Below are 15,061 nucleotides of genomic sequence, written 5' to 3'. Positions count from 1 at the left end.
CAATTTCAGAGTCCCTAATACCTTTTCTTCCATACTTTTCTATGAAATCTGTTATAAAATGCTAACAGGGATTGCAAAATATTGTGTTTAATGACAAAGAGAATTTGATATTTAAGGCGTAATTTCAAGAAACAACAACAAAACATATACAACGTTTAGAAATTAATTTTAGGGGGCTGGGAAAAGTAATACAATGTGTCAACTCTGGAATAATATCCATGAGGTCTTAGGATCGATGCTCAGACAGGCAAACAAAAATAACCAAATTAAAAATCATTTAGGAGATGTATCAGGGGAAATTATAACTGAAATAATACTACATGACTACATTCCTTAAACACATTATATGAGATAATAAAATAGCAATTGGGTTGCTTGTGCAGAACTATACCATGAAAATGCAGGATGAGAGAAAGAAACAAAAAATTCTTTGAAGAAGGTGATTAGAAGAAGGGAGTTTAATTTTGGCTCAAGTACTGAGGATACACACTCCCAAAAGACTAGGACAGGCATTGATTGAATCTCCAAGGTCTAGCATGTACAAGTCATCACTTCAGTCCCCTTTTATACCTGTCTTCAGGCCCTTGACAAAGCCTAAGTGAGTTCCTTGTATATTCTGAGTACATTATGAAATGAAATCCATAAGAAACTGGAGTTTCAAGTGTCAGATGTGATAAAAGAAAATTGTTTTTTTTTCTTGTTTTATTGGATTAAAAAGTGGTATTACAACCTGTGGGCAATAATTCAGAGAGGTGTCTTGGAAATTCACAAAAATAATTTTGTTAAGCATTCTCTTAGAATTAAAGCAATCAAAGGCTCAGGACCAGGTATTGGCTTTGTAAGACAAAAAGACTAAGTAATAATGACAAGTCCATGTCTTTTTCTCTTCTGAAAAGGGTAAGTTTTAAAGTCTATTCACACTAATATTTTAAATTTTTAAGATATTTGTTGAATTCCTGCTAATGTGCAAAATAGTATATATGCCATATAATTCTTCATGCTTTGACCAAGAAACATATTGCCAAAATGACCCAATGATGAAGTTAGTTCATCTATGACCTTTGTACATATCTGTGTGTTTTTGTGGAGATGTATATAATCTATAAGGTGATATTGTAATTTTTAATCTAACTTAAGAATAAAATTTAGCACTGTTAACTTGTTTATCATTGCTGAACATTTTAAATCGAGAACCTATTTTTGTTTCATAATTGAGCATTCTTCAACTTGGCTAAGCCTCACCTATTTTACTCTCCTATGGTTTCTAACAACCAAGATCCTTCTTTATTCTTATCTGAATATGAACAGATACATTTCATTTGCAAGGAAGATTATGCAGGCTTTTCTGTTGAGTGTGTTGCCTTTTTTGTTTGCACAGTAGCTTCATTTTGAGACTAATCCAAAGATTCATGATGTGCCCCTTTCTCTCTGTTTAGGGCCGGCTTATGACTCCAGTAGAATTCAAAGAAGAATGTCTGAGAAAGGTGAATTGACAATTTCTAGAGAACCAGTAGACATTTAAGTTGCAATGTCTTATTTAGTAACCCACTTTTCCATTACAGATGAAAATTCCTCCAGATCATAAATATTCCTGATCATATTAACTATTCTTAGATTCTGGTTTTTATTCTGTGTGGAAATAATGCTCATGATTTTCACGCCACAGAGCACAAATTTGATTCAGTACCAGGTTGTTGTACCTTCCATCTATAAATCAAAGGGATAAGGAAGTAAAGGATGAGAAGTGAGGTGAGCAAATCTGTCTTGTTCCACTCCATTCTAATTTTTCTCTTGTGTTTTATAACAGCAATTTTAAAACAAGGATGCTTAAACCAGTTTTATAGAGTTCTTATGATATTGTATATGTGTTTGTATGTGTTTATCTGTGTGTACTTAGGGGAAGGTATCACTGTATAGCTCTGCAGACTAGGCTGACCTTATATTCACAAAGGTTTGTTTCCCAATGCTAGGATTAAAGGCAGGCATCATATTTATTTAGTAGTGTAAATATTATTATATATCATGGTAACATCGAAGGTGGGTCCATTGTTTTAAAGTGGGTCAGTGCATTACTAGTACATTTCTCAATGTACATTTGTCAGTTGTGTTTTTTTCTTATAATTTTGTCTTTCTTTTTTTTTTTTTTTTTTTTTCACCAGATTTTCTTGAAGGACCATGGCTGTGACAAATGACTCTTTGGTGATGGAATTCATTCTCTTGGGGATAACTGAAGAGCCTGGCCTCCAAGTACCCCTCTTCTTCCTCTTTCTAGTAATATATCTGATAACTACTTTAGGAAATTTGGCCTTGATCATTCTAATTGTGCTGAATTCTCACCTTCACACACCCATGTACTTTTTTCTCTTTAACTTGTCACTCATAGACCTCTGTTATTCTTCAGTGATTACACCCAAAATGTTGATGAACTTCTTACTGGAGAAGAATGTTATATCTTACACAGGGTGCATGACCCAGCTCTACTTGTTCTGCTTTTTTGGCATTTCTGAATATTATGTTCTAACTGCAATGGCCTATGATCGTTATGTGGCTATCTGTAATCCACTCTTGTATAACATTTCTATGTCCCCTAAGGTTTGCTTCTATCTTATTCTGGCCTCATATTTGACGGGACTTTCTGATGCCATGATCCACACTGGTTCCATGCTTCAACTGACCTTCTGTGATAGAAACACCATCAACCATTACTTCTGTGACCTCCTCCCTTTGCTACAGCTCTCCTGCAGCAGCACCTATGTTAATGAGATGGAACTGTTCATTGTATCAGGAAAGGACATTGTTGTTCCTACTGCCATTATTCTTACCTCTTATGGCTTCATTCTTCATAGCATATTCCAGGTAAGGTCCGCTGAGAGCAAATACAAAGCGTTCAGTACCTGCAGTTCTCATATATTTGCTGTTTCTCTGTTTTTTGGATCAAGCACATTTATGTACCTTCAACCCTCCTCAGCTGGGTCTATGGATGAGGGGAAAATTTCTTCCATCTTTTATACTATTGTGGTTCCCATGATGAATCCCTTAATCTACAGCCTGAGGAACAAAGATGTTAAAGTTGCCTTAAGAAGAACCCTGATTAGAATGTATTGATCAGAATTCAATGTAACCTTTGTCTGTAATTAAACCTCAGGAAAATTATCAGTGCATGAGTATATTACTTTCAAATGTTGGCGATTGATATATAGAGCTATCAGTGCCTTTACTCTTTCTGATGTAAAGCCTGTATAACAATTCATTCCTAAGCATTCTAAAATTTTTAAAAGAAGCACTTGATTGAGTCATTTAGCAGTTTGTTCTCATTTATTTAGATTCTTTTGAAAAGTAGTCAAGTCTGAGAAACTTCTTAGTCAGTAATTTCATGATTTTTTGTTGTTGTTATATTTGGGAATGGCATTATAAAAGGTACGAAGAAAAATATAATTGTAACATTGTCACAACTGAGAACTTCTTTAGAAATCATATAATTAAGCCTTTACAGGATTCATAGGTAATACACCCAACCTGCCTACCAGGAAAGCTAAAGCTGCAGAGAATGCAGAGGCAGAAGAATTAGGAGTTCCAGGCAGCCCTTTGAATGATTTTTTTTAATTCTTTCTTTTATTTTTAGAGTTTATAATATTACATCATTTCCAATTTTCTTTTCCTTTCTCCAAAACTTCTCATACACCCATTCCTTGCTCTATTTCAAATTCATGGCTTCTTTCTTTTTTCTTTTTTTTTTAAATTTATTTATTTATTAAAGATTTCTGTCTCTTCCCCACCACTGCCTCCCATTTCCCTCCCCCTCCCCCAATCAAGTCCTCCTCCCTCCTCAGCCCGAAGAGCAATCAGGGTTCCCTGCCCTGTGGGAAGTCCAAGGAACCCCCTCCTCCATCCATTTCTGTAAGGTGAGCATCCAAGCTGCCTAGGCTCCCACAAAGCCATTACGTGCAGTAGGATCAGAGACCCATTGCCATTGTTCTTGAGTTCTCAGTAGTCCCCATTGTCCGCTATGTTCAGCGAGTCCGGCCTCATCTCAGGCCTTTTCAGACCCAGGCCAGCTGGCCTTGGCGAGTTCCCAATAGAACATCCCCATTGTCTCCGTGTGTGGGTGCACCCCTTGTGGTCCTGAGTTCCTTTGAATGATTTTTAAACAGATACCTGTGCCTATATCTTGGATTATCAGAATATATAATATATAAATGTTTGTTTCTCTATGAGTCTCCTGATGCAAAAAGAAAAGATGGAAATATTAGGGACAATTAGTCTGCCAGAATAGGAACTTGTCTTTTCTAGAAAGATTAACAGCTTTTAGATCACTTTGTAAGAAACACTAATCTTTCAGGAGAGACTGGGAGTTTAGAAAATGATGGATAGACATGATCTTGGCCAGACTGCTTAGTTATGCATGTTCCCTGCTTCTTATTTAAACTTTTCCATCATGTCAAATTCTCCTGAAGATGCATTGGTGGAAAAATATCTCTGAAACTCTTTGTCCATCTTCCTAAACTTGCTTTCATTGGAAGATCTCTATATTCCACTTTTCACTATTAAATTGGCTTTTTTTTTTTAAATTTTGACATAGTATTTTAAATATGACATCTCTCCCTTCCCATTCTGAGCTACAAATCCTCCTGTTTTCTTCTTTGTGGAATATTTATCCATGGACTATTGTTACTGAATTCATATTTATAAATAAATTTGGCTCTTTTAATTGGATTTGAATGATGAATGGCTGGTTCTGGCTCGGTGGAGCATCAGCTGTGAAACCAAATGCATTAACATAGATGAATGTTTCTCTTTTAGAAAATTCTTGGTTTTACTTCAATAGGAATAAAACGGTCCTGCTGGGTGATCCCTGCACTCACGAGGCAGATCTTCAGGTTCAAGGCCAGCCTGATGTACATAGTGAATTCCAGAACTGCCAGAACTATACAGGGAAACCCCGTCTCAACACACACACACACACACACACACACACACACACACACACGCAGCATGCACACACACATGCGCATACATGATAGATAGAGTCATAAAAATGTAAACACAGTTTTCAAATGAAACTCGAATTTGATCAATTGAACTTTTTATGTGAGTCTCTACTCAGAGTTAGTATTTAAACCACCATGACCAGCTGTAGCCTATCGTAAGGCTGATGAGGCAAGAAGCAAACAGCTTTGAGTATTATACATGATCTGTTAAGACAATGACTGCTCTTAAAAGACCAGAATGCCACATCTTTAAGGAACTGGGCCACATTTAAGAAAAACAATAAAACAGAACAAACAAAAAACAAACAAACACAAGCATAAAGAGAAAATATTTTGTATAGCTCAAGAATGACAACAAAAATAATAACTATAATTTCTGAGAGAACTCTATTTTTAACTTCTATAAAAATGCAAAGGACTTCTAGCTATCATTAGAGAAAGGTATTTTATGCATATATTTCAATAATATTTATCTATATATACTATTCATGCAAAAACTTTATAGAAAGTGGGGCATCTGAAAGACATTGCAGGGTTGAGGTCTTACATTCTCTGTACATATAAACAGTTTATATAAAGATAACTGATGATGTAAAAAAACATAAAAAACAAAAAAGAGAGAAAAGAAAAATAAATAAAATTTTGGCGAGTATGTGGAGAAAGGAGAACCCTCTTGGTCTAATTGTAAACTGACAATTGCTATATTTAAAATACAAACTTGTGAAGCATTATCATTTTGTAAATTCATAGTTTATCATCATCAATGAGATATATTCATGATTCATTTGAAATCAATTTCTAACCTTCAGCTATACTATCATTTTATTTCTATGTATTGTTATTGTGGAAAATACATGAAGTTAAATGGTACATGTTACATTTCCTCATTATAGGTAACAATATATTTTGAGCATTAATTCACACTGAATAGTAATTCAGTACTTATTGTTTTAAAGCAAGAATAAAATTCTAATAATGAATGACTAAACCACGATTTGTTTATCTACTCATTTAATGATACATCGTTGTTTTTCACCTAATTCCATGACTGCCACTTAAGCAACTGCTGTCCTAATCAGCAACTGCAACTGGACTGCTACCAGCAGAGGTTCTACAGCTGGGGGAAATGCTGTTCCCTCAAGCCCTGGCTCTCTAAAATGCACTAAGGGAAACTTTACCTAGATCTCTATCCCTCTGTAGAACTCAGGATTCACATGTTTTTTTTTTAATTAATTAGTTAATTAAAAAATTTCCCCATCCTTCCATTTTCCCTTTTCCCTCCCACTACCTCCACTCCACCTTTCCCTCGCTCTCCAGTCCTAAGAGAAGTTAGGGTGCCCTGCCCTGTGGAAAGTTCAAGGTCCTCCCCCCTCTATCCAGGCCCAGGAAGGTGAGCATCCAAACAGACCAGGCTCCCAAAAAGCCAGTACCTGCAGTAGAATCCAAATCCAGTGTCATTATCATTGGCTTCTCAGTCTGCCCTCTTTGTCAGCCACATTCAGAGAGTCCAATTGGATCACATGCTCGTTCAGTCCCATTTCAGCTGGCCTTGGTGAGCTCCCATTAAATCAGTCCCACTGTCTCCGTGGGAGGAAGCACCCCTCGCGGTCCTTACTTCCTTGTTCATGATCTCCCTCCTTCTGTTCTTCATCTGGGCCTTGGGAGCTCAGTCCAGTGCTCCAATGAGGGTCTCTATCTCTATCTCCGTCCATCGCCAGATGAAGGTTCTTTATCAATGGCTTCTCAATCAGCCCCCCATTTCAGTCACATTCAGAGAGTCCAGTTTGGTCGCATGCTCATTCAGTTTCGATCCAACTGGATCTGGTGAGCTCCGACCAGAACAGGCACACTGTCTCAATGGGTGGACCTTCTTTCTCAACTTCTTCGCGGTCCAGACCTCCTTTCTCATCTTCTCCTTCCTTCTGTTCTTCAATTGGATCTTGGGAGCTCAGTCTGTTGCTCTGATGAGAGTACTACTCAGTGATAAAAAAACAATGACATTTTGAATTTTGCATGCAAATGGATGGAAATAGAAAACACTATCCTGAGTGAGATAACCCAGACCCAAAAGAATGAATATGGTATGTACTCATTCATTAGTGGACTCTAGCCATAAACAAAGGACATTAAGCCTAGAGAAGCCAAATAACAAGGTGAACCCAAAGAAAAACATATATAGATCCTCTTGGAAATTGGAAGCAAACAAGATGGCTGGGCAAAAGTTGGGAGCATGTGGATAGAAGTAGGGATGGGGATGGGCTTGGGGGAAGGGGAGAGGGGGAAAGAGAAGGGAGAAGGGAAAGACTGGAGAGAGCTTGGGGGAGTGGGAGGGTGAAGATGGGGGAAGGGCGAATATAGGAGCAGAGAAGAAGTTATCTACATTAAGGGACTCATTTTAGGGTTGGCAAGAGACTTGGCTCTAGAGGGGATCCCAGGTGTCCACGGGGATGTCCCCAGCTAGGTCCTTGGGCTGCAGAGTAGAGGGTGCCTGAATTAACCTTGCCCCACTAACACACTGATGATTATCTCGAATATCACCATAGAAATCTTCCTCTGGCGACGGATGGAGATAGAGACAAAGTCCCTCATCAGAGGATTCACATGTTAAGGTGAAATTCTGCTCACTCAGAGAGGCTGAATAGCAAGTAGATAACATATTTACCCAAAAACCCAGCAGTCCTTCTGCCTAGCTCCCACCAAAGAACCCTTGCTACATGTTTCCTTTCTACTACTTCCTGTCAGGTATGCTGACTCATTCTCCTGACCAGAGGTTAATTTTATTTAGTTAAACAAACATAAAAGAGTGCAACACATATTTGCAACATTAAAACAAAGTTTCCACAGCTTTAACCAAGGGTGCATATCTTAATATTCTACTATGATACATAATTGGGTGAAACTGACCCTTCAAACATTAGGAATGATGTCTGCTGAACACTATTCATTTTGTGTTCATATATGTTCAAATCCTTGAAATATATTCATGTATAGTTGTAATATCATGTGATAACTCTATTTCTACCCATTTACAGAATTACCAGAAATATTAAGCACACAGGGTTCTTTTACCAATGATGAAGATTAAAGCCTATACTATAATCCAGAAAACTGACAATTGGAAATGATTAACTGCCTAGTGGGCTGTGTGATCTGTTGGCCCAGGTCATATCAAACTCTTACACCAGGATTAGAGGTGGCTAGTAATCTAAATCACCCTAATAGCCACAGGCTCCCCAAGCACTCATAATCAGAGGTGGCTAACAGTGCAAATGGCCTCTACACTGTCTGTATGATCCGTAGGTCCTTAACCAAATTTGTATAGTTAACCTGTCTCTAGAGCCCATCTTCTGGAAGAAATGATATGTACCGTAATTGAGTTTCAATGTAGTTATGATTTCTTGTTCAGGCAGTGTTGTGTTACACCAGGAAACTCTTTTTCAAATTATACTGTGTTTAAATATATCTGGAATAAACTAGATGTTATTAGACACACTGCCTCCCAAAATCTGATGCAGCTTGACAAAGTCAGTCTGCGCAGGGTTTTCTATTTTATTTGTGTGTTTTTCTTCCCTGTAAGACACCAACCTGGACCTACTCAATGACCCCTCTGCAGTATCTTATTTCTTCTTTACAATTTATACAATGCTGTATGCCAGTAACTTGTCATATTTAAGAGTAATTCAAAACAAAAACTTTATTGTTTTTTCTATCACAATGATAAACTTAAATTTCCTGCGCATAGATAAAACAACACTAATGTTGCTGTGCTGTGGTCTGTGTGGTTTTTCAGTTTCTTTTTTTATTGCCAAATAATTATATAAATTTATGAGGTACAGTATTAATAACAACATTTTATTTTTTATACATTTAACTTCTTTTTGAGCCTTTGGGAACATCAAGCACCTGTTCATCTCTTGGTCCCTCCATATCCTCCCCTTAACCCTGCCATGCCTCCCCACAAAAGGAAACAAATCAAAGAAAGCAAGTAAGCAAACAAAAGCAAAAGAACACCAAAAAAAAAAACCCCCCAAAAAAAACAAAACCCAAAATCAAACGAAACCAAAACAACAACAGAAAAATCTCTTTGTTTCTTCTTCTTTCCTGCCCCTTTAATACCTCTTCATTCATCTTGGAGGCATTAAAGGCTTCAGTGTGCCATATAATATATACCTCTTTGTCCTATCAATTTGACTGGCAAATTTTCATCCCAATGAGTTACTAATCTGATTAATGGCCTCTGTTTTATGGAACACCATCATCTCTGGATCCTCACCAGAACTCCTTTGGGATATCCTGTGGCTGCCAGGAGTATCAGAGATCTTGTGTGTACATTACCATAGAACCAATCCCTTCACCAATGCCATTAGGTCCAAGATGAGGCAGATGCTAGTGTGGGTCAACCCAAGGCTAGTCTGTATACCTGGGTGTTAGCCAAGATGATCAGCCTGGTCTTAAGGGGCCACAACCCTACAGGCATGCCCTCAAGGTCTGTTCACCCTGGCTTATAGGAGGGGTGGGGGCATCTCTCCAGCATGCAGGGTCCAGCTCTCTTGTTGCAGTGTCCACAAAGAGACAAGGACAGATTTCACAAGGCCAGCAAAGGGCAGGGAACAACTGAGCATGGCCTTCTTATTTCAATTCACATGGTTCCTAAGGCCCCATGAGAGGACACAGGCCACAGATATCCATACAGAATTTAGCTGTAGCTGGACCATGGACTCAAACATGGCCCTTGGCAGTAGCTTGGGCCCTGATAACATTCTGGCTCTGGGTGAAAGGAATGGCTACTCAGAAGGGAATGTTTCTCTGCTGCACACCACCAAGATTTCAGGCCCTAACCCTGGGCCTCTTTGTGACCTTTGATGGCAATGCAGGACCCAGACTTCAGCACAGATTCCAGCTAGCTGTGATAGGATCATGAACACTGACTTGGTCCTCAGCAGCAGCTGTGTCTGGATATCACCACTGCTCCAGTGGCAGTATAGCCCTGAGACACCAGCATGGCCCTTGGTCCCATTGGTAATAGGTGCATGAGACAACAACACAGACCCTGTATGCAGTAAGGCTATGGAGCCTGATATGACATCACCATTACACTGAATTGCCATGCAGTTCACTCAGATCTACACGAATTCTGGCTCTCAGACACCAACCTGGACTCAGATGGCTGATCTGACCCTGGACAACCTCATAATGTTCGGTGGTAACAGGAGTCATAGACATGAATCCTGACCCTAGCTGCTCTAGGGCCACAGTCAAGACATGACCCTCTGCATCAGATGACACCAAATGACACCATGACCCTGGGTGTAGCCACGTATTGGTTATATTGGCCCAAGCAACAACATGGTCCACAGGCTGCAGCTGGGACTGGGATCCAGACATGGTCTCAGGCAGCAGCTAGGCTTGGTTGACATCCTAGTTCCAATTTGTAGCCCCTGCTATTCAGATCAGCTGGCTCTGACTGCAGCTTGGTCCCTGGACATCAACAAGGAAAACCCCAGGCTTCATGTGGCCTTTGGTTGCACCTTTGAGCATTGGCATTAAAATAAACATGGGCTTTTGTAGGATCACAGACCCAGACAAGATCCTCAGTAGCGGCATAGACATGGTTGTCAGCAAGGTCCCAGGTGGTGGCAAAGACCAACCATATCTGTACAGCCACAATGGCAGTACATATCGTGTACCCAAACACAGAACCAGAAGGCAGCCTACTGGAATCATCATGTCACCCTATGGCAACAAGAGTCATGGGCATCAACACAGACCATGGCTACTGTAGGACCAGGGACCCTGACATGGTCCTTGGTAGCAGTCTCACCATGAACCCAGTTGGCAAGCAGGTTTCTAATATCTGCCACTCCTCACCATCTTTATTTCTTCTTTATTGCATCTCTTCAGAGAGCATGAGCCATTCCATTTCTCTATCTCTCCCATTTCTCCACCACATATTTTCTTATTATAATAAGGCCTGCAGGACCCCCTCAAGCTAGGCTCCATCTGAGAGGTTAGGCATCAGGTCGGGATGACTCTCTTGTTCTTTGTAATATGTTTTTGTAGCATTGTGCAGAACTCCTCCATCCTGCATACTATCAATCGAAGTCAATATATTTCCTTCAATTTCCATTGTCAAGCATATGGAGACTTCTTTTTAAAAATAATCTGCTGTAGGAATCAGTAGCCTTTAAGTTTCCTACCCACTCGTGTGTGGCCTCTTGTACTATTTATGCCGATGTAAAGTGCACCTCTGGCCTCTTTTCTGGCTGCAGGATTCTGTTGCTGTTCTCACTTTCAGTAGAGGAAGTAGAGGATATTGATTTGTGAGTCTACCCATAAATAAATAACCCTCTATTATTCTCAGTAGTGAACTGGTGTGGGATTTCTTTTAAGCATCTATTTTCAATAATCTATTGTATTTTTTAAATATTTATTTATTATGTATACAATATTCTGTCTGTATGTCTGTAGGCCAGAAGAAGGTACCAGAACTCATTACAGATGGTTGTGAGCCACCATGTGATTGTTGAGAATTGAACTCAGGACCTTTGGAAGAGCAGGCAATGCTCTTAACCACTGAGCCATCTCTCCAGCCCCATCTATTATATTTTTTGAGAATATAATTTCATGATTGCCTTTTCCCTTTCTTTTCTCAAAACCCTCCTATATACCCTGCTGTTCTTTTTCAAATTTATGTCCTCTTTTATCATTAGTTGTTGATTATATATATGCATATTCAGACTAATTTGTAAATATATACATAAATTCTTCTTTATATAATGCTATATGAATATATGTATGTTTCCATTATTTTTTGGTTTTTCGAGACAGGGTTTCTCTGTGGCTTTGGAGTCTGTCCTGGAACTAGCTCTGTACACCAGGCTGGTCTCGAACTCACAGAGATCCGCCTGCCTCTGCCTCCCTAGTGCTGGGACTAAAGGCTTGTGCCACCACCGCCTGGCTATATGTATGTTTTCATGGCTGATCATGTGGTCTTTGATGACCTACTAGTGTGTTATTCACTGGGAAGATAACTTCTCCCATCCTTTGTTTCATATAGTTTTTTGTGTATGGTTGAAGCCATCCATGTTAGGCTGTCTATTGCTGTCTTTGTTCAGCTCATATTTAGGCAGGTAGTTATGTTGGAGAGAATTTATGAGTGTAGCTTCTGGATTCTCTGGTTCTTACAATATTTCCTCCTCTTGCCCCTGCCCCATGACTCCCTGAATCTTAAGTCTGATGTACTGTAGATGAATCTTTTGGGACTTTGCTCCACAATTCCGCATTGGTTGTGGCTTTATGTACACTTATCCACCTGTTGCAAAGAAATGTTTCTTTGATGAAGGGTGAGGACTGCACTTACCTGTAGGTATAAGGAAAGATATTTATAATGTAATTAGGAATTATGTTGTTTTACTGAAGTAGTAGTTGTAGGTTCTCCTTTTTGATCTTTGTCTTCACTATCCCTGGGTAGTTGCATAAATTTCCAAACAGGATTCCTGTCTTGTTGAGTGGGTCTTAAGTTAAATTAGAGAACGATTAGTTACTGCTAAGGTATGCATGCCACTCCTGTACTCTCATGATTATACAGCCATGTTTTTATTTTTCTAGTTTAGGATTATATCATTTTCCTCTTCCCTCATCTCCTTCCAAAACAACCACAGCCATTCTCACTTCCTTTCATATTTGTGTGCAAATGTGTGTCTATGAACAAGTGCAGGAGGTTGATGGTAGAGTTCAGAATACTACACAGTATCCCCTGAATCTGGAGTATAGCGAATTGTGAGTCACTTGAGTTGGGTAATAGAAACTAAACCCTGATCCTCCCAAAGAGCAGTAAGCGCTCTTAACAATGAAGCCACTTCACCATCCTCTACCTTTGCTGTTTTTATTCATCCTAGAGTGAGTAGCTCTTGATGAGGTCACTGGGCAAAAAAAAGAAAGTGAAAAAATTCAAATTAGAAATTATTAATTATAATAGCAATTCTTCAAAGATGGTGTGGTATTATATAGTAAATTCTAATAATTCAACAAAATTAGTTGTAACTTGCTAGTAAATTTCACAAAGTTGTCTTGAGAAAAACCTTGACATGGTGGAAGGTTTGACAAAACCTGACCTTTCTTACATGTTGGCAGGTTCCAAAGGGCACAGATACTGGCTTAATTATACCAGAATGGATGCGTACACTGATATCATGGAGAAATTCAGTGTTGATTTGATGGTTACTAGAAATTAATAAATTGATATAATTATAACTTCATATCTATTTATCTGTCTATCTGTTTTTGTAACTGCTATTGATCCATCTTTCTGCCTATCTGTATTAAATGAAATGTCTAGGACTGCCTGTTAGCCCCCAAAAATCATAGGTTTCTGTGATTTCAAGTTTAAGATGGTGTTATCTTGATTTGGTCAACTTAATTCTCCTTTATTAATTTTTTTCTGCATTTTTCTAAATTTTTTATTCATTTTACATTTCAACTACAATTCCCCCTCCCTGTTGTCCTCCACCTACTCCTGCTTTCCCCCAGTCCTACCCCTCGTTCACTTCTCAGAAAAGGTAAGGTCTCCCATCTGGAGTCAACAAAGCCTGGCACATTCATTTGGGGCAGCACTAAGAACTTTCCCCCTGCATAAAGGCTGAACAAGGCATCCTACCACATGGAATGAACTAAAAAAAAAAAAAAAGCCAGTTCATGCATCAGGGATAGAGCATGGTCCCATTGCCAGGAGTCTCAAAAAATAGATCAGGCTATTCAACCATTGTCCACATCCAAAGGACCCAGCTCAGTCCCATGCTGGGATCTATCAGTGGTACATAAACTGACTTTTTGCACTCACTCATTCTATATGGTGGAATGTCTTGCTCCACCTCTATGCAGGAAGGATGTATTCGTTCTGCCTCAACTGAACATGCCAGGCTTTGTTGACTTCACATGGGAGGTCTTACCCTTCATGAGTAGTAGATAGGTGATTGAATGGCGGAAGGTAGCAGGAGAGGAAGGGGAAAGGGTTTTTCATATGTAACATTAATAAAAATATTTTAAAGCTCTTAATTTTCTTTTACACATTAAAACTAGTAAGGGACCTTCAATATCTACTGAGCTTCATAAATTTTAAAAAGGAGTTCATACATTTAAAATGAAATAGAACAATTTAAGTTGAAATTTTTAAATTTTCTACAAGGAACAGTAATAAACCTTCAACCCTAGAAGAGTCTCATGCAGAATTTCCAGTGAGTATAAAAATACATCTTTTGGGGTTAGTGGTGCACCATTTAAAAATAGCAATATTTTCTGGAGTGTAGAGCATGAGACTCTTATCTCAGGGTCGTGGGTTTGGGCCCCATGTTGAGCACCAATTGTTGCAAGGAAAGGCCCGCTTGTTTATCCTGGCCACCTGGCTAACTTAGCCCCAAAATAACCACACAGAAATTGTATTAATTAAATCACTGCTTGGCCCGTTATCTCTAGCCTCTTATTGGCTAACTCTCACATCTTGATTTAACCCATTTCTGTTAATCTGTATATAGCCACATGGTAGTAGCTTACTGAGAAAAATTTGGCATATCTGTCTCTGGTGGCTTCATGGCATCTCTCTCCTACTCTACCTCTCTTCCTCCCAGCATTCAGTTCTGCTCTATCTTTCCCACCGACATAAGTTCTGCCCTATCATCTAGGCCAAGGCAGTTTCTTTATTCATTAACCAATACAAGCAACACACAGAAGGGACTCCCACATCACCTGGGGTATAGTTATAGTTGGACTAGAAGGACACCTTTTGAAGACAATACTTTTAAAGCAGTAACATAGCTTCCTGAGAATGTCTAAATAAACCACAAACAGTGTAGCTGCTTTTGTTTGTTTGTTTGTTTTTCTCTTTACTCTTTGAAAGCCTTCCATCAAGCTATTACATGGAGACTGATTCTTTTTTATGAATGCCTAACTTTTGCTAGGCTTACTTCTGGCCATCTTTTCTTAAATTATTCCATCTAATTTTTGACTCTGGGATTTGACCTGTCTGTATGTCTTTTCTTTCCTTCTAATTCCATGTCTGGCTATCTGGCTGATTGACT

At 38.9% G+C, this 15,061-nt stretch overlaps 1 protein-coding gene across 1 annotated transcript; it reads left to right on the top strand.

Annotated features, from left to right (window-relative positions):
• The first annotated feature begins 2,175 nt into the window (after window positions 1-2,175).
• Window positions 2,176-3,105, top strand: LOC101982922 (olfactory receptor 8B3-like). The gene has a single exon (XM_005347089.1). The coding sequence runs from the start codon at window positions 2,176-2,178 to the stop codon at window positions 3,103-3,105; it is 930 nt and encodes a 309-aa protein (XP_005347146.1).
• The last annotated feature ends 11,956 nt before the right edge of the window (window positions 3,106-15,061 follow it).

This window comes from Microtus ochrogaster, chromosome 5, assembly GCF_000317375.1.
Source record: "Microtus ochrogaster isolate Prairie Vole_2 chromosome 5, MicOch1.0, whole genome shotgun sequence".
NCBI classification, from domain to species: domain Eukaryota; kingdom Metazoa; phylum Chordata; class Mammalia; order Rodentia; family Cricetidae; genus Microtus; species Microtus ochrogaster.
The sequence above is the reverse complement of the archived record's forward strand: the minus strand, read 5'-3'. Positions and strand labels throughout refer to the sequence as shown.

Bases quoted from the DNA above. Each gene is read 5' to 3' on its own strand.
- LOC101982922 (XM_005347089.1), top strand. From the start codon at position 2,176: ATGGCTGTGACAAATGACTCTTTGGTGATGGAATTCATTCTCTTGGGG.